Source organism: Aegilops tauschii, chromosome 4 (genome assembly GCF_002575655.3).
Source record: "Aegilops tauschii subsp. strangulata cultivar AL8/78 chromosome 4, Aet v6.0, whole genome shotgun sequence".
NCBI lineage: Eukaryota > Viridiplantae > Streptophyta > Magnoliopsida > Poales > Poaceae > Aegilops > Aegilops tauschii.
This window is the reverse complement of record NC_053038.3, coordinates 493474096-493493435: the sequence shown is the minus strand read 5'-3', so window position 1 is coordinate 493493435 and position 19340 is coordinate 493474096. Positions and strand designations below refer to the sequence as shown.

The 19340-nt window shown below is 44.4% G+C and overlaps 4 protein-coding genes across 4 annotated transcripts; 1 reads left to right on the top strand and 3 right to left on the bottom strand.

Annotated features, from left to right (window-relative positions):
* Window positions 1-739: 739 nt before the first annotated feature.
* Window positions 740-1243, bottom strand: LOC109750392 (defensin Ec-AMP-D2-like). Its single transcript, XM_020309355.4, has one exon. The coding sequence runs from the start codon at window positions 1204-1206 to the stop codon at window positions 958-960; it is 249 nt and encodes an 82-aa protein (XP_020164944.1). The 5' UTR covers window positions 1207-1243; the 3' UTR covers window positions 740-957.
* A 3289-nt stretch (window positions 1244-4532) lies between these two features.
* On the bottom strand, window positions 4533-5065 carry LOC109750387 (defensin Ec-AMP-D2). The gene has a single exon (XM_020309350.4). It carries the CDS (start codon window positions 4965-4967, stop codon window positions 4722-4724), a length of 246 nt encoding a protein of 81 aa, XP_020164939.1. The 5' UTR covers window positions 4968-5065; the 3' UTR covers window positions 4533-4721.
* Window positions 5066-6706: 1641 nt separating this feature from the next.
* On the bottom strand, window positions 6707-7460 carry LOC109750363 (defensin Ec-AMP-D2). The gene is made up of 2 exons (XM_020309329.3): window positions 7279-7460; window positions 6707-7177 (listed from the first exon to the last, which is right to left on the bottom strand). Exons 1-2 carry the CDS (start codon window positions 7340-7342, stop codon window positions 6993-6995), a joined length of 249 nt encoding a protein of 82 aa, XP_020164918.1. The 5' UTR covers window positions 7343-7460; the 3' UTR covers window positions 6707-6992.
* A 7801-nt stretch (window positions 7461-15261) lies between these two features.
* Window positions 15262-17013, top strand: LOC120962612 (uncharacterized). The gene is made up of 4 exons (XM_045227264.2): window positions 15262-15735; window positions 15813-15878; window positions 15969-16034; window positions 16149-17013. The coding sequence occupies exons 1-4, from the start codon at window positions 15391-15393 to the stop codon at window positions 16563-16565; spliced, it is 894 nt and encodes a 297-aa protein (XP_045083199.1). The 5' UTR covers window positions 15262-15390; the 3' UTR covers window positions 16566-17013.
* The last annotated feature ends 2327 nt before the right edge of the window (window positions 17014-19340 follow it).

Here is a 19340-nt window from a genome sequence, read left to right as displayed (position 1 = left end):
TTTCCTTCAAATAAATTATCCCCGGAACTATCTGTTTTGAGTAAACATTTCTTAAACGTAGGACGTTTCAACCGCTAACCAAGCCCGGTCACCATCACATGTTTAGTGCGTGGATTCTGCTAGTGTCACAATAATTTTTTTTTTGAGGTTTGCCAGAGTCATAATATTGGCATAATCACCACGTGTGCGGGGGAATATCATATATCCATAAACCTCATATGTTTTTTCCAGTGGAACATTATCATGACAAACCGGTCAATTTTTTAAAATGCCCGTGGCAACGCACGGGCATTCTACTAGTACTCCTTAATTAGTTAGGTTTGTCTAAAATAACTGTACGTAGGTGTAGCATTGCTCATAGCCTGTTACATAAACCTTCCCCTGATTTTGCAGTCCTATGAATCAAAGAAGCCCTAATTCTCTTCCGTCCCCCTGATTTTAACTGCAGGCCCTGCCCCATGATTTCCTACTAACCAATCACCAGTTGCCAAGTTGATTTCCTAAAGAGTTTACGTAAAACAATTACGTAAGTGTAGCAAAGCTCCTCTGTCGGCTTCCCCGCATGCCAGGATTTTGCGTGACCTATGCCTTGCGGCCTTGCGCTGTCTGAAGTAGTGCGCAACATCGACCCCTGTTTCTCTCAACTGGTAGAAGCCCTGTAATCTGTCGGTTTGCCATTCTTGGGCTTGAAATGAAAATTCAGGTGGGCAGTTCAAAAATGAAAATTTGAACCCACATATCCAACGGGGAAATCGACGACTCAAGGAATGATTATTAACACAGAGTAAAAGGGAACCTGCGTTTCTTATACCCATCTCAGCATGCCATGACAGACAGGCCGAGGTTTATTCATGGACACACACAGTACTACAATACACGCAGAAGGTGCGAGCAAGCCAGCATGCACGCAGGCAGGCTGCAGCTAGGCGGACGTACGAAGTAGAGGTAGTGGGTTGGTTACTGGCGGCAGTGGGTGGTGCAGAAGCAGCGATGGCGGAAGCCGCGGCACTTGCCGCCGGGGAAGCCCTCGGTCTTGCAGACGTTGGCGCAGTTGCGGTGGCGCACGCAGGGGCCCCTGAACCTGTGGCTCTTCGCCTCGCACGTCCGCGCCTCCGCCACCGCCACCGGGCCTCCCATCTCCCCGGTGCCCGCCAGCAGCAGCACCAGGAGGATCGCCGCCGAGAGGAGCTTGCGTGAAGCCTCCATTGTACGAGGGTGGCGGTGGAGTGATGGAGCTGCTGGGAGAGCACACCAGCTTATGTAGCGGCACGCACAAGCTGCCGAAGCCATGGGGTCAAACCGAACGCGATGCAGCTGCATCCAAATGAAAAAGGCGACAAATATGTGCCGCAAGTAGATCGGTGGGAGTACGTGCAACGAGCCAAAGGTCGATCCGGCGACGCCATGGATTGCTACAAGAAAACTCACGTGGTCTGTGACGACGACGACGACGACTGGATTGCCGTGAGCTTAGCAAGGGTAGGGAGCGGCGAGCGGTTTATCAGAAACGCATCGATACGGCCGGTGGACACGAACACGATTTTTCTGGGGTGCCCACCCGGTAGGTAACAGCAAAGAATCCAGCGTCGGGGAAAGCTTTGAGATGTGTGCTACCCTTACCATTTATGGCCATACATTTTAATTTTAACTACCACCTATTGTGTGTTTTGTAGATCTGTACATATGCTCCCGTAAAAAAATAGATTTGTCATATGCTAAAGCAGTATACTCTGCCGGATGCTTACAGATTTTCTTCCATAAAAATATGCCGCTAAGGGCTAGTGCTGGTTGATCTCGTTTTAAAAATATCACAGCTCTCAAGGTATTTTTTTTTTCCGAACAGTCCGTGTGGCCCCTACAAGTTCTTGAATTTATAGTTTTAGTCCTTGCTTCATTTGTTTTTGGGTGATGGTGGTTCTTGATGTTTACGCTCCTTCAATGTTTTTAGTTTGGAATGCCTGGCTCTGATACTTAGGCCGATCTATATTTGTTGCATATGTGAGGATTAGACATATAGGAGGGAGTGATTTTTCACTCTTTCAATCTTATTTAGTGAAAATTCATTATAGTTGAAGCTAATTTTTGTGATCATTATTATGTATCACAGCAAAAAAGTCAAAGAAAAATATTGAGTCGTGCGTGGCATAGTAAAATTCGAGGGACGAAACACATAGGCAAAAAGCTAGTGTTTGGTTTGGTGACAGCTAGATGCATGTAGACATATTTAATTGGTATAATAAGATTGCAATACTTTGTCACACAACCAGTTTTGCAAGCTCGTTAGAGTTGCCACATGTTTGATTTGCAGCTACCCCCCTAATCTAAGCCAAACGATTTAGAAAAATGCAGCAACTAATAGAATCATGTTTTCTTTGGTAAATCAATAAGTATTGATTCAATTGCGACATTTAGTATGTAACTATAATAAAACAATAAAATGTTCAATAAATCACAACGGTTGGGTAGAAAATATTGTGCCCCATTACAATGCACGAGCTACTATCTAGTTTACTTTATATGTGGCAATATATGGACCAATTTTTATCGGCAGACATAAGTAGCAGATGAAATCGTGACAATACTGACAAAGTTAATATATGAACCGCAATCCTCCCCTGGAGGGGGTCCATAGGTGAAATAGGGGCCTCTTGGGCTTAGATTTCTTCAAAAGGGGTCATTTTGTGCAAATTCGTCACTAAGAGAGAAGCCAGCTATGGTATTTGCCGTCAAAGCTCCTAGTTAGCACTCGTTGCGCTTGGTAGCGAGGCAGCGCTCACGCGCCCCCTTGTGTGGGCTGGGCTAGCTATGCGAGCGAGCAGCTCGCTCATCAAGCGCACACGCCTAGTCACTCTTCATGGTTGACCTGGTCGGACGGTTGACCGTTGACTTTTGGACTAAAGATAGTTTTTTTTCATATTTGAAAAACTATTGTGGCTCGAAAAAAAGTCATGAATTAAAAAAATCACAAATTAAAAAAAACAATGATTGTAAAAATAATTCAGATTTCGAAAAGTTCATGAATCTGAAAAATATTTTAAATATGTTCACGGATTTATAAAAAAATCACCAATTTGAAAAATGCTCATGGATTTCAAAAAGTTCTTGAATTGTTTTTGAAAATGTGAGTTTAAAATACATTAAATGCAAAATGAAGAAAAAAGGAAAATAAAAAATAAAAATAAAAAACCAAGAAAAGAAAAAAAATCGGTCAGAAGCTTCCCAAAAATTGTTCGGTGCTTCTAGAAGCTTCTTAGAATTGGCCACAAAGCTGCACAAAAATCAGGAATGTTTCAATGCATTATAGGCCGGCCCAGTTGGTTTACGTGCGGGGACACGTTTAACCAGCGCTGGTGAAACACCAAAAAATTGGAATTTTTTGTAAACACAGTCACATGTATATTATGTATGTGCAAAATTTCACAACATTTTACTTTCGCATGTGGATACTTAAGAGTTTCACAAGACATGGCTGTCTACTACGTAGTATAATTACTTGGTTGGTGTCTTCTACTACTAACGAGGCCGTCCTTGTCCTTGTCTGGCCTAAACGGTAATCATAACGCCCAGCCCATCGTGTTCTGGAAGGTTGCTGACGAGCCTGACAGTATGCGTCTGTTAGGGCAGTGACGCTCAATTATGGCACTCCACTGGCTAAACCAGAGGCCCCATGAGCCACCTAATTCGCATCAACGAATTGATTACTCTGCCGAGGCATGAGTCCTTCATCATGTTGCTCAAGACCCTACCATGATCTCGGTGTGATGATGTGGGGATTCCTCATCAACGGTAGTATGAAACACACATGGGGCCGATGCATAACTCTCAAACCAAAATGCCCTTTGTAACTTGCAGAAACAGCCTAGCGATATTCAGACAGTATACAGAACTCTGCTCATAGGACACTCGTGTTTGACTTTACTAATTAGGCCATAATAACTGCACGGACTTGCAACTTGGCTTCATCTGGGTCACTACCCATGCAGTTTGTAGCTAGGGAGATGCAAAATCACTCCTCCAAGCAATTCTTTTCTCCTCCATGGCAACAAGTCAAGTCTTGCTTAACGCACGATCATAATGGTTTAGATCGAATATACAGAATATATACGAGGTTTTCAACGATGGAACAAAGTCAATCAGTATATGGCCAGATTATGTTTTACAGCTTACACATTACATTTTTTCAAAACAAAATTTCATGGATCCGTAGTGCACACATACATGTTTCCACAGATAATTTTTTTACTTCTTAATATGTTTTTTTTTAATAAAGGGGACCATGGTGCCCGTGACCATAACTTCCCACTCCTAGAGGCCGGGACCTTTTACGCGTGGCCAGTCCATCGTGCATGAGCATTGAGCAGCGCCGGGTGGCAGCTGTCAAGTTCCTTGCTGCACACATGCCTCGATCACACTTTTCTCAAACAAACAAAAAAACATGCTTTCGATCACACGGAAGTAGCATGCGACATGCACGTCGTTTCGTGTACAGAGCAAGTGAGAGGGAGAACACGCTTACACGCACACAACACACGTGAAAGGAAACATGGGACCTCGCTGCAACTTTGAGGACGAACCCAAACATCGAACGGACACAAGGAGAAGTTGCTTCTTATACCCAGCTCGGCCTGCATGCCAAGATAGTAGACAAGCTGAGGTTTATTCATGGACACGGACACGGTACACGCACAAAGGTGCCAGCATGCATGCATGCAGCTAGGCTACTAGCGGCAGTGGGTGGTGCAGAAGCAGCGGCGGCTGGCGCCGCGGCACTTGCCGCCGGGGAAGCCCTCGGTCCGGCAGACGTTGGCGCAGTTGTGGCCGCGCAGGCAGAGGCCCGCGAACCTGTGGCTCAGCGACTCGCACTTCCGAGCTTCCGCCACCGCCACCGGGCCTCCCATCTCTCCTGTGGCCGCGAGCAGCAGCACGAGGAGGAGCGCGGCGGAGACGAGCTTGCGTGGAGCCTCCATCGATGACTGCTTGTTTGTTACGAGGGTATCAGGGTGGGATGAGTGACGGAGCTGCTGTGCGAGCACCCCCAGCTTATATAGAACCGATGCCAATGGGGTCACACGAGTCACAACCAACGATCGATGCAGCAGTCGGAGTGCACGTCTTCTCAAAGAGGAAAAGGCCGCAACCCGCAAGTAGGGTAGGGTAGGGTAGGGTAGTATCCCTCCCACGTATGCGCGTGCTTCAATTGCCACCGTCCGTTGCTCCAGGACACGGCGCTGGAAGCTCGCTAACAGAACTTTGTGTCCAAGCAAGGTGGATGGATTGCTACAACAAATCCGCGTGGTCTGCGACGCCGATGACTGGACGGATGGCCGCTTCCTCCCTCCCGAACGCATCGATACGGCCGGTGGACACGAGCACGATTTTTCTAGCGTGCCCACCCGGTGAAGTTTGGCCTGCATGTTTGCATAGCAGTTTGCCCGGGAACATGTGCAGATCCCAGCAATGCCCGGGAACAGTTTGGCCTCAAGTGGAGTCAGGCTCTCAACTTATGGTCGCGCCATGCACACCTGCTTGCTGATGTTAGAGATACTGCGGCTGAACTTTCTGAATTTCGGTTCAGGTTTGTGAAACAGAGGAAGACACAGAGCAGCTCACCAACTTGCATGAGCTGCTAGTGCTAGGAGCGGGTGTAGAGGCTAATGTTTGGCTGCTTGAGGCCCCTTTGTTTGTTGCTGAGTTGCTCAATCATGATTGTAAATATATTACTGTACATTAATAATTCCCATGTTCCTGCGAAATGAAAGAGGTCCACCGTCGAACACCTGTTTTGAGTTGTTGTTGTAGTACTTTTATCATTTACAAATACCTTGTACGTATTTTGTAGATTCGTACGTACACTTAACCGTATTTCAGTTTCAAAAAATTATGAAAACAAATTCACGTATACCTATATACACAATGTACATGTGTGCAAATTTTCCGGTCAAAATAGGTTAAAATGAGAACTACAGAAAAAAAAAGACAAATCTAGGGCTTTTTAGCATATGTATTGTTCATCCTCATAGTCCATAAAAAAAATTGCAGCTCGTAAATCAAGAAATTTCATACTGAAATTTTACACACATACACATTACATCCTTGCATACTTGTGTATGTTTTTCAGAATTTTCTGAAACTGAAAAAATAGGATATTTAAATTTTCAAAATAAAGGCCTCCATGGCTCTTTTAGTAGTTTGTATCTTGTAAGGACATGCGGGGGTTTCGTTAATGAAATGGAAATCAATATCTTTCTTAAAAAATGTTGGCACACATGGGTTTTTTCTATTGGGAAATTGCCACATATATAGTGATTGTGAGCTTCTGAGCCTACATTGTGGTTCTAAGAAACTAAAAATAAGGTTTCATTAAAAATCATACTCATGTGTTAATATATATTAATTTCAATAGGAAGATAAGTACTATTCATTACCCGAAAAGGGGATAGAAAAAAATAGAATAGTGTTCGCTTATTCAGGACCGGGCATGGCTCAGGCTTAGATTTGTGGGGTTCGGCCTTTTAAAGCCCGGCCCAAGAAATGCTCAGGTCTCGCAGCGGTCCTTGCGCATGCGTAGCGCCGGGTGTCAGCTGCCACTGCACACATGGCGCATCGATCATATCGATCGATCTCGATCACACGGAGGTACAGCGTGCACATCACAACTACAGGCACCATGTGACATGCATGTCCAATTGTATACACAACGAGTGAGTTACTGAGGGAACACGCATACAACACTCATGATTTGCCGAAAATAAAAATTTTACATGAGAGAAGGATTGACTGGGATAATCCCATAAACCTCACAGCAACTCTGAGGACGAACCCAACAAGAAACAACAACGCGTGCACACAGGTTCGGTAATAATCATACAAAAAACAAAGAAGGACTCGCACCCAGCTCGCCGAGACAAGCTGAGATTTATTCATGGACACGCACGCATGGACGATCGCAGAAAGGCCACCCGAAAGAAGGCATCACCCGGAGGAGAGGCTTGTTAATGGTGGCAGTGGGTGGTGCAGAAGCAGCGGCGGCGGAACCCGCGGCACTTGCCGTCGGAGAAGCCCTCGGTCCTGCAGACGTTGGCGCAGTTGGACCTGCGCACGCAGGGTCCCCTGAACCTGTGGCTCCTCGACTCACACGTCCGCGCCTCCGCCACCATCACCGGGCCTCCCAGCTCCCCTGCAACCCCACTCAGATCAGAACTCCAGAAGTTCAGACCCAAACCAAATGCCACACACACATCGGCACATAGCACCGCTGCTATATCTATATGTACGTACCTGTGGCGGCGAGCAGCAGCACGAGGAGGAGCGCCGCCGAGAGGAGCCTGCGTGAAGCCTCCATGGATCGGTCCACTACAGCTTGGAAGTCAGGGTGCTGTGGGAGGGATAGAGCTGGTGTGTTGTGTGTGAGCAGCCCAGCCCGGGAGCCTGCCTTATATAGAGGCACGGCGCCGCACGCACAAGCGATGCCATGGCCATCGGGTGGTCACGCACACCGATGCGCGCGGCAGTCAGAGGAGCAAGTGTGCGCCTCAAAGGAAAAGGCGACAAAGCGCCAAGCAACGTGGACGGCTGCCGTGCTTTGCTACCGTCCGCTGCGGCCACGCTCCAGCGCCTCGGCGATTACAGTGCGGAGCTAGCCAGCAACTAGCCGTTACTGAAACTGCTACGAGCGTTTGTCCTCGAGCTAAGGTGAGCCGCTACAGCAAATTCACGTGACCTACGGCGCCGAGGATTACTGGTTGGCTCGCCGTGAGAGCGGCGAACGGTTTTGTCGCCAACGCCTCCGGTCCGGTGAACACGGAACGCTAGCTACGGCGGCCCCGCTGCGCACGCCTCGGTCCGGTGACCGGCGAACGTATCTACAGTAGCATTCTTGCTAGGGTGCGCGGTGCAGCGGCGGCGCTTTACCCTTTTACCGTTTGATGCTCGTTCCATCGAGAGAGATCGATCCGACCAGTCCGCATCACACGCGCGAATCGATCTCGATCGAGGTCGACGGATTTCTGAGGCAAAAGCGTATCGCGAATAAAGCGGAAAGGGCGCGAAATAGGTAAAAGCTGGGCTAGTCGCGTCGGTGCCGACGTGCGGAATGTCAGCAAGGGATCGCCGCAGCGGAGGTGCAAGGGAAGGGATCGCCAGGTGCGTGCCTGTGACAAGGATTGGAGCGGGAAAGCGGGACAAAGCTAGCTCGTTTTCAGAAAAGGAAAGCGGGGCAAAGTAACAGATTTCAACGTGTTCATCTCAGCTTTTCTTCTTGAGCACTCGGCTTTTGTTCTTATAAACAAGCTTTTTTAAGCTAGATTCCGTTTAGCTCACGGTAATAATAAAAGCATCTCCAACGGACGCGCTACACAAGCCTCGCGCTGAAAAAGATGCCTATATAGCGCGCGTGAGACCAAAAATAGCGCTCCAGCAGAAGCTGTAAAATAGAGCGCGCACAAAAACGAAGCTGTAACTTTAGCGCATGCGGGCTGGCTGCAAATTTGGGGCGCCGGCTTGTGCCGCGGGCTGCTGCATGTGGGGCCGTCGAATTGGGCGCCGTGTTTTTGTGCGTCTGCTAAACCTCCCACGCGCAAAAACACTATTTTAGTGGTGCTGAACTTTTTAGCGCGTCGCGGTACCGCGCGTCTGTTGGGGATGCTCTAACACGTCAGGAGTTAGTCTGATGGGCATAGCCCCACGCAAAAAGAGTTGACTGTTGTTGGATTGAGCCCATCTCTTGGATTCCTCAAAAATACAACCCATCACTTTGGCGCGGTGACTATATCTCGCATTAAGCTAGACAATAGGAACTCTCGCTGTAACCTTCAACGGTAAAGGACCGGCCCCACTGACGCACACTTTAAAATAAAATGGTGAGGAAAAAAGAGCACGAATGAAGTAGGGGGGGGGGATATACTTGAGGCGAATTGAGCCCGGTTTTCATTGATTTTTTCCGGTTGCCCTTTTTTATTTGTTTTCTCTTATCTTTCTTTTTGCTTCACTTTTATTCAGTTTTCTCAAGGTTTTTTCCATTTTCCGTTTCCTTTTGTTCTTTGTTTGGTTTCCTTTTTCTTCCCGAGTTTTTTATTTTTTTATTTTTGTTATCCTTTGTTTCTTTCACTGTTTTTATTGGTTTTTCTTTTCTTATCCATTTTCCTTTTTTTCTGATACATGGTCAACATTTTTCCTATACACATTTATCATTTTTCAAAGCCAAGTTTAACATTCTTTGATTACATCATCAACATTTTTTCTATAAAAAATTAACATTTTCCAAAGACAAGTTTAATATTGTCTGAATACATGATCAACATTTTTTTCGACACACACTTACCATTTTTCAAAGACAAGTTTAACATTTTTTAATACATATCCAATTTTTTTCTATGCACATTTAACATTTTTCAAAGACAAGTCTAATTTTTTTAATACATGGTCAACAGTTTTACCGTACACATTTAACATTTTCAAATGCAAGTCTAACATTCTTTGAATACATGGTAAACATTTTTTCCACATATTTGACATTTTTCAAAGTCAAGTTTAAAATGTATTGAATACATGGTAAACATTTCTTCTATACACAATTAACATTTTTTAGTTACAAATTTTTAAAAAAATACATGGTCAATATTTTTTCTATACACATTTTAAAAATTTCAATACAAGTTTAACATTTTTCTAGTACATTGTCAATATTTTCTCTATACATGTTCAACATTTCCAAAGACAAGTTTAACATTCTTTGAATACATGGTCAACATTTTTTCTATACACATTTAACATTTATCAAAGACAAGTTTAAATTCTTTGAATACATGGTAAACATGTTTTCTGGACACATTTAACCTTTTTCAAAACAAGTCTACATTTTTTTAAATATATGGTCAATATTTTTGCTATACACATTTAACATTTTTCAAACCCAAGTTAAATATTTTTGGAATACATGGTGAATCTTTTTATGTACACATTTTAATCTTTTTCAATTACAAGTTTAACATTTTTCGTACACTTATTCAAAACAAATAAAATAACTGGATTACCATTTTTTAATTACATGGACAACATCTTTTCTATACACATTTCACGTTGTGTACATGATAAAAAAATATCTATACACATTGTACATTTTTAAAATGCTTGATTAATATTTATTGAAATGTTTTATGTAAAGTATTTTTTGTAGTACAGAATATCTGGAAATATAAATAATGTAAAAGAAAGTGAAAAGGGGAACAAAAAACATAAAAAAATGATAGAGAAACCATAAAAATAACGAGAATATGGCATGTGGCCTCTGGTCAGCGACGCGGTCAGCCAGCCCATATGGAACTCGCCTTGAACGAAATGCTCGCTATAGGCAAGACATCAGCGCCCTCACTTTAGAGGGGTGATTCCTATTCCCCGTGTATGTAGACAGGCACTTGACCACCCCCCCCCCCCCTCGCAAAGGACGTATTTGGTTACATTCTCAGAGGAGCATGGCCTAGTGGAGCCTGTTTTACCGTATAAAAGATCTAGGCCATGATCTGCATGTCGTTTTCTAGGCTACATCAAGCCCATCTCACATCTTCCTCATAGTGTAAATTACACTAGGCCGAGCCTGCAACTGGAAAAACGGTCGATCTGAGCATTCCCTACGGGCCTTGCTGAGAGTGCTTTAAGTTTCGTGCGAGCCAGTTTCTGCGTGCAGGCCAAGCAACCAAACAGTTGAGTACTTAGCCCGCTAGAGCCTGCTTGGGCTTGATGTAGCCTACCGAACGCGTCCTAAGTGAATGGGGTTGGCCCAGCGCAGGATCCATCTCTCGGTTTTTGTTGTTCTAGAACCTTCCCCCAATAGTTTTTTTCTTTTTTCTCATGTTTTTAACCTTATTTTTTATTTTTCAAATTTTTTGTTTTATTTTTTATTTTTCATTATTTTTTCTATTTCATTCGCGAACATTTTTTGGATTAGCAAACATTTCTTTCAAATTGAGAATATTTTGTGTTCATCAAATTCAAATATTGTTTAAAAAATTCAAAAAATGCTCATTGAATTCAATTTTTGTTTTATCAAATTCACAAGTTGTTCACAAAATTCCAAATATACTCATTGAGATTGAAATTTTGATCACAAAATTAGAAAATAATCATAAAATTCAAAAAATGTCCATTGAATTATCAGTTTCAAAACTTGTTCACTAAATTTTAAAAAAGTCATCCAATTCAAAAATTGTTCATTGAATTCTATATTGTTCATCAAAAAGAAAAAATATTCGTTTTTAGAATTTCATGAATATTGTTTGACTCGACCAAAAATTCATGAAACAATGAAGATTTTCACTCAATGAACAATTTTTTTCAAATTAGCGAAAAATCGATTCTTAAAATCCATAAACAACTTTTAAAATTCGTGTACATTTGTAAATTTTAGGGTTTTCTCAAAAAATATGAATATTTCTTGCAAATCTTAAATATGATTTCAATAAGCACAAAAATTAAAAAGAAAAAACAAGAGAGAAAAATGAAAAAAGGGTGCCTGCCTTATAGATGAGTTAGCCCAAAAGGGAACGCGGGGAGATGGGGGTGCATGCTTCAGCGCTTCGCATCCCGCTTGTCCATAAATTGGAGGTCCCTTTTGGAGGGAGCTGCTGTTTCTACCTTAGTTTCTAAAAAAAAAATCTATTTCTACCTTCTTGCAAGTCCTAATAATGCTCGTGGCCCAAAAACAATATGACTATAGCGCATGTGCCTGTTCGTAGCTACCAACATACTTCTTTCTATTCGAGCTTGGGTATTTTCCCAAGGACAAGCCGAGGGTGGTATTGCATGTTCCAGTCAATTACGAGCAACCCTGGATCTGCCCCCCCCCCCCCCTCTGAGAGGGCCAAAACTTAACGTTGATGTTGTGGCGACACTTGAAAATAGAGGACAAGTGGCAAGAATTTGTCGAGACGAGGACGGTCGTTATCTTGGCTCTTCTTCGATCACAGTACGAGGTGTCTGTGATGCTCCATCTCTTGAATCATTGGCCTGCAGAGAGGTGATGGCCTTGGCAAATGACCTCATCCTCACGACGATCCTTATATCTTCGGATTGCAGAACGGTGGAGAACGGCATTTGTTGTGACATGGGCGGGAAACATGGTGCATCGTTAAGGAAATCAAGAAGAGCAGAGAGAGCTTGAAGGTTGTAATTTTATTCATGAGACTAGAAGTAGGAATTTTGAAGCGGACAGCGTAGATCAAATTTTGCTTTCTTTGGCCTCGATTAGACATGTCTGGTTGCTGCAGCCACATGATATTGTAATAGTTCCTTTGGACCTCATTAATCAGTAAAGCAACATCGTTTCCCCTAAAAACTCCCTTCCACTAAAAAACGCACATCCATGTAAAAGCAACACACTTCCTCTAGAAGAAAAAAGAGGCGAGCAACTACTATGTTCACAAAACGAAAGATGGACATGACAAACGCTCAATGGTTTTTCTCTTCCGTTTTCTCTTTTTTTTGGGGGGTAGGGGGGGGGGGGTTCCACTATTTCGGGTAAACTAGCGTGTTTGAAAAAAAAGATGTTCATGTACGTAAAAAAATGCTTAAGTGTATTAAAATGGTTGTTTGTTTCAAAATAAATGTCCGTCACATTTAAGAGAAATGTTCAACAGTTTCGAAAAATGTTCTTGAAAATTAAGGCAAATGATTATGCAGTATAAGAAAATCTATGCATATTTAAAAAATATGATAGCATTACAATTGTGTATGTGTCGTTTAAAGATCATTCAAGCATTAAAAAGAATGTTTGTCTCATTTCAAAAAAATATGAGTATGTAGTGTAACAAAAAATGTTGTACCCTTCAAAAAAATGTTCACGCATTGAAAAAAATGTTTGTGTCATTTCTAGAAAATTTTAATACAATATAAGGAAAATGTATCCATACTTCAAAAAAATGTTTCATACCATTCAAAACAAATGTACCTATCATTTAAAAAATATTCATGCATTCAAAAAATATATACATAATTTTTTTTAAATGTTTACGTAGTTCCAGAAAAATGTTTATGCCATTAAAATATGTTCAACATGTATTTAAAAAATGTTTAACATATATTTGAAAAAAGTTCAAAACATGTATTTTAAAAATGTTCAACATGTATATGAAAAATATAAATTGTGTAATGAAAAAAGTAGATATATCTTGGACAAAAGAAAAAGGATAAAGATAAAAAAAGGAAAGACGAAAGAAGAAACACAGAAAACCGAAACCCGATAGGACCCTTAGTATGTGTGTTACTAGTGGCATGCAGAGGGCACGCCGCCTACCACATGAATGATACTAACTGCATGATTTTTCTTGTTAGTGACGCATGGATGACACATCACTCATAGGCTTCCCTGCACCGGTGAACTTAGAAAGGTAGTGTTGCCCAAGTAGGGGGCCTTTTTGAACCTTGAAATTCTAAAAACGCAAGGATAGAAAGAATATATGATTTAAATGTCATTTTCATTTCAATCCTACAGGATTTTGGTTGTTTGGTTGCATCATAAAAAAGGCAAAGGATTATTTCAAATAAGTTTTAGTAGATGCTAGAAAACCTATGGGAAATAGTAAAAAAAATCCTTAGGAAACTTTCTATAGGATTAAATTCTATGAATAATTAACAAACAACATAGAAAAATTTCCTAAGGATTCTAATCCTATGAAATTCCTGTAAAAATATTTGGATCAAAGTTAGACCTTGAAAACTTTTGGGGGTGGGGTTGTGGTTATGAAGAGTGTTTGGCGGAAACAAAATTTTGAAGGTGGGACATTTTCGCCCTCGCAGAAGTAGATGACATGGCTGGGCACTAGGTACGTACTTTAGTCAAAAAGGTACTCCCTCTGTCCCAAAATATAAGAACTTTTTTAATACTATATTAGTGTCAAAAACGTTCTTATATTATGGGACGGAGGGAGTAGCTAGTATGCAACGCTGGCATGCAAAGAATGCATGCACCAGCGGCGCACGTAAGTACCATGCAGAGCACACACAGTGAGAGTGCGCAGTTCCATGCATGCTTATCGGCCGAACGATCGTGGTTTCACGTGACATGCGCATATGGGAAACCACTACCGATGGAGCAGACGCGCAAGTCGGCAAGGAATGATGGAAACGTCTGGAACCTACCCATGGATGCATGCATCCGTACGCTCTAGCCCGAGAGCGTCTAGGTAAGTGATATACCCCTATACTCCAACTATTGGGAGTACCTTGTTTTCTATCAATAGGAATCGGCGAAGGAGCTCTTTTCCCTTTTAAAAGGAGAGCTACAAGTAGGATACTTGGATGGGCTTTTTCTCCTTTATAGGAAAGAAATGGCATAGATGGGTTACGGTCCGTGCAGCTGGTAGGTATATATATAGACATCACAAAACATCGTTCGTATACGATACCTCCTGGAAGCTACCAGAAGGCCAGAAGCAAGTGCTCAATCAGTACTCTCGGGCGGGCATCGATGACAACCTGCTCCGGCGACTACCGCGGCGAGGCCATCGTCCCCGCCTCCCGCGCCGGCAACTTCCTCGAGCAGTCCGGCGACTGCCCGTACTCCAAGTACACACGCTATCTACTCGCTCCTTAACTTATACGTGCATGCATGCATACAAGCTAGCCCTGCGTGTGCGTTGATCTAGGGGTGTGCAAAAGGGTGTGCTTTTCCCCTTGCCCCTTGTAAGCGTGGTAGCGTATGGCTCTTTAAAACTTCAGTAGCGGTGCATACGGCAGGTTGGCCACCTCTCCTGTGGGGTGGTAACGTGGGGTGGGGGTGTTTCGTTGCTTGGTAGCTTACCTTTTTATGTTTTTCTCTTGCGCCAAGACGCTATGGTACTCTGTGACTTGTTTTGTTATCTTTTATTTGTGAATAATTTAGATTGCTTATTACATGTGTCACGTGGTACTTGTTCCGTTATCTGATGATAGTGGAACCAGATCCAATCTGGATCGTATGAAAAAAAAAATCCATGTGTATTGCATCGACTCGATTGTAAGATGTTGTACGTGTTACAAGTCTTTTCTTGATATTGTAACGCACTGCATACTTGTTGGAGACTTCGTTTAATAATATGGTTGCATACGCACCATTGCGATACAGAGGCTGGGGGCAATGCCCCTTTTCGAAAGAAAAAAAGATGTTGTACGTGTACCCCATCTATACTTGTCTGCAAACTTTCATGGTTTCCGAACTTTGGAGCTCGCCCCTTTAACCATGTAGCGCCATGATTTTTTCTGATTTTATGCAGGGCTTAAATGGTCGTATTTTTTTTATGATTTTCCTAGAAGTGACTATATATTCGCCCCTATGCATCACCGTTTTTTTGGGGACAAATTTTGGAAACTTGCAAGGCAAAAACCACAGAGGGGTGGATGTGAGTGTAGGTGCATGGTATCATGGCATTTCTCCTAGACAGCCTGTTAATAAATACCTGTTTATCATTTAAATTAGCCCGCATGCATATCTTGCTTTGCAGCGGGGATCTCTACGAGTTGGCGTGGAAAGGAGGAGGCATCACCATCTCATCATGTTCGCGTAGGCCTGAGGTGATGCATGTGCCACCTTCCGAGGACAAAATGGCGACGTGGCTCCACCCGATTATCACATGTGGTGGTCAAGATCGTGCTGGTGACAACGATATTGCCGGGCAGAGGTCGGATAATCGGGTGATAACATCGGAGGACTTGAACAAGCTGTTGAAGGAGAACAGCGGGAAGACAGTGGAAAATAATATGGCAACGGTACTTATGTGTCCTTCTCTTCTCAATATGGAAGATAATTTGTCTTTATTTTGAAAAATAACTGTTGTCTGACACAGGACACAGCAAGCGACTCCAGTGTAAGGAGGAAGGCCACAGGAGGAACACACAGCCAAACAGAAAAGGTACTAGCTCCATCGTGACAATCTGATCCCCTTAGTGATTACACATAGAAATGCATCCAAACATTATTGTTGGCATGCATATATGCGCAGAGACGAAGATCCAAGATAAACAAGTGTTTAAAGACCCTGCGGCGTCTCGTTCCAGGATGCGAGAAGGTACTATGCTCACGTCGCCATGCCTCATATTTAGTTGATGAACTTGAACAAAAATTATGGAAATACGAGTACCTACTAAGTTGTTGATCACGATCCACCGTCCGCACATTTCAGCGGTGTAGCCAAGCCTCGACACTAGACCTTACAATCAAGTACATCAAGTCACTGCAGCGTCAAGTCCAGGCGATGTCCGTCGCCGTCGGCAGCAGCATGACGCAGCCCGCGGGGGTTGCAGCCGTGGTGCCACCGGTGCCGGTCGCCGCCGCTGCTCCAGGGGTAATCCAAGTCCAACCGGGGCTGGTTCTTTGCGCGCCGCCTCCGATGATCCCGTTGGCGCCCATGGTTCCTACAGTGATGATGCCCGCACCATTGGTGTGTCGAGCAACTCCAAGCGTAGCAGGTCACGGTGGCTGTCGTCATGGCGCCGGTAGCAACAGGCGCGTAACAAACAACAGCCAGCTAGCGGGGCTTAATAGAGCCCAGCACGTTGGGAGTACCGGACACATAAACCAGGCAGCGAGGCTGGGCTGAGATCGATATTAGGACGAATTGGGCCTTCATTCGTCACGTGAGGGCCCATATCTCTGACTTTGAGTTCATCTCCTTCATCTTTTTTTGCGGGGGGTTTTTTTTTGGGAGACTGAAAGGGTTCATCTGTCAACCATGAAAACGAGAGGATCATAAAGGAAGTGTTGTCTGGAACCCGTGTGTGGCTGTGGAATCCACCTCCAGGCGTTTGTATCCCATGTAATCTTAAACTTTCAATAAAGGGAAACAATTCGCTCAAACAAAGTGAATCATGTTTCCAAAGAATATTTGAAACATACAGCATTGTATTTCATGGCGTGACCATGCTCGATCTGCTTTAGTCCATGAAGGGAAAGTAGTATTTCATGGCGTGACCAAGAGCCAGCCAGACATGTTTGAGTCAGTCTCGATACGATACCTTGGCAAATCTTCAGGAAACCACAACATCACTCCACACTGCATCATCAATCCATGCGGCCAACAGGCAGGAGTATCACGAGGCAAACTCTGAGTCTGATGAGAGACGGTGCCGAAACAGTGCGCTACAGGAGCTGGGTATTTTGCTGTCCTGCCTGTTATTCCCATGCTATTTTCTGCAGAGAATACCAGATGTACGCACACGCACAGTGCTGGCCACGCACACGAAACACGACGGCGATCAGTTGACCCCAGGCGCCGCCGGTCCTTGTCCACGCCGCCGCTGGGATCGGAGACAGACATCCCTGTAATGCGATGCATAAGCGAGGCACTTCCTTCAGATTTTTGTTCTCTCTCTCTCTCTTTGCTGCGGGGCTGTATTATCTCGTCTGAATCGTGTCAACCTCACAAAGGTTTCCTCCCGTTTCGCACAAGGAAAGCCCTCGTTCCCCTTTTTGTTCGCCACTGCTCGATGTTTGTGGCGCGCGCACACACACCGCGGTGTCCATGTGATTTTTTTAGAAAAAGGAGGATGTACCCCTGGCCTCTGCATCTAGACGATGTATGCAGTCATTTTATTAATTATTCACAAGACCATACAAGGTGATACGTCAATAAGTCTGAAGCCACCGTCTTGGCAACGCCTGTTGCTACTCCTATCCCCTTGATGAAGGTGTGCCGAATGTCCGGGCCTAATACCAAACAGACATCGCACCAAAGCCTAACATCTAAAGCCAGATGCCCCATCCAAGCAACTATCTGAACTGGGTCACACACCGGTCCGGCACACTCCCAGTGAGCATCGCACGCTGCAAGGGCGTGACCTCCATATTCCATCGATCCATCCTCAAAGCAGAACTGATGCACCGACCTTGCCAGGCCTCTCTGCCGTCGACGCCACCACGACGCCAGACAGCGTCGCCCTCCTGCGCGAGTCCGTCAACCCGCATCGAACATCGAGCCTCCACTGCACCATTGCCGCCGAGATCCGTCGTCATCGATGCGGAAGATGGAACCCCGCTCCGCCTCTGGGCCCTTCCAAATAGCACCCGCTTTAAAACGATGCCCTCAAGAAGGAAAACGGCACCATAGTTCCCGTCATCGTCCGATCTGGGATACCCTAATCCCCCGAAGCAGATGCCCCCTGGAGGAAGAGGGGCACGCCAACTGCAACTGCCCACGAACACAAGCCGTGCCCAGCACCACTTAGCTCTCACGACGGCGCCTACGGCGCCTTCAAGAAGGACACGACGCCATGAGCGCCGTCGCCGCCCTAGGGTTTTCACAACGGTGTCCATGTGATAGCCAGATGAGAAGAAAAAAAAAACCGTGTGCGCCGCACACCCTGTTCCACTTTGCCACACGGACTGCTGTAAATCTGGGCATGGGCTCCTTCTGTTTTCTGCTCAACTGCTGCTTAATGCTGCTGCTGTTTTGTGCTGAACTGCTGCTTAATCTAGCTGCTGTTTTGGGCTGAACTGCCGCTTAATGCTGCTGCTGTTTTGTGCTGAATTTCTGCTCAATGCGGCTGCTGTTTTGTGTTGACTTGTTGCTGCTGAATGAATGAATGCTGCTGCTGCCTCTGTATGAATAGAAATAGAATGACTGCCATCAGCACAAAGCTCCCAATCCTTCTTCTTACCAATGCAACACGTGCCAAGATCGAAGGCAGTGCTTATAGCAGCAGAGGAATAAACTAAGAGCCAAGTGCTTGACTTGGAGCTCACACGCCGCACATGAGCTGCTTGGGGTCGTGGTCGCTCTCTTTTATCCAAACTGCCAACCGGACACGAGAGATGGTTGAGCAAGCAAATAGATTTAATCGAGTTCGTACAGCGCGTCACCCTCACAATGCGTTGAAACGAGAATCACGAGAGCTCTTGTCACTGTTCTCAACGAATATCCTGGTGTCCTCTGTGTCTTGCAGCTAGCGTAAACCGTGTGAGAGCAGGAGATGGTAATTTCTGGCGAGTAGTATCACTATCACTCTTCTCCGCAAAAACAAAAGAGGTATCACTATCACTCTTTGGAAAATGGCGTTCAGTAGGAGCGGTTAGTTGATCCCATTTTAATAAGACTTGTGTGGCCTTGCATGTTTACACGCAAATGGAAGCTAAGTGTGTGGTCTTTGCCGGTTTACCTTGATTAACCGTACCATGTATGGTTTTTTCGTCCGGTTTCCTTTATTAGCTGGACCAGCTCTTTTTTTTTTAATGCAATGCGGGAGCTTCCCACCTTTGACGAGGTTTCGTCAAATGGTAGCTAACGGCATAGGGGGCAGATTATACTTACTAGACTTTCGGTTAAGTTCTTACAGATGAATTTGACACGAAGATTTCCTTCACATTTCCACACTCGATA

Coding starts and splice junctions, on each gene's coding strand:
- LOC109750392 (XM_020309355.4), bottom strand. CDS start 1,206: ATGGAGGCTTCACGCAAGCTCCTCTCGGCGGCGATCCTCCTGGTGCTG.
- LOC109750387 (XM_020309350.4), bottom strand. CDS start 4,967: ATGGAGGCTCCACGCAAGCTCGTCTCCGCCGCGCTCCTCCTCGTGCTG.
- LOC109750363 (XM_020309329.3), bottom strand. CDS start 7,342: ATGGAGGCTTCACGCAGGCTCCTCTCGGCGGCGCTCCTCCTCGTGCTG. Junction 7,178..7,278: donor GCTGCTGCTCGCCGCCACAG/GTACGTACATAT, acceptor GTGGGGTTGCAG/GGGAGCTGGGAGGCCCGGTG.
- LOC120962612 (XM_045227264.2), top strand. CDS start 15,391: ATGGCATTTCTCCTAGACAGCCTGTTAATAAATACCTGTTTATCATTT. Junction 15,736..15,812: donor TGGAAAATAATATGGCAACG/GTACTTATGTGT, acceptor TGTCTGACACAG/GACACAGCAAGCGACTCCAG. Junction 15,879..15,968: donor CACACAGCCAAACAGAAAAG/GTACTAGCTCCA, acceptor ATATATGCGCAG/AGACGAAGATCCAAGATAAA.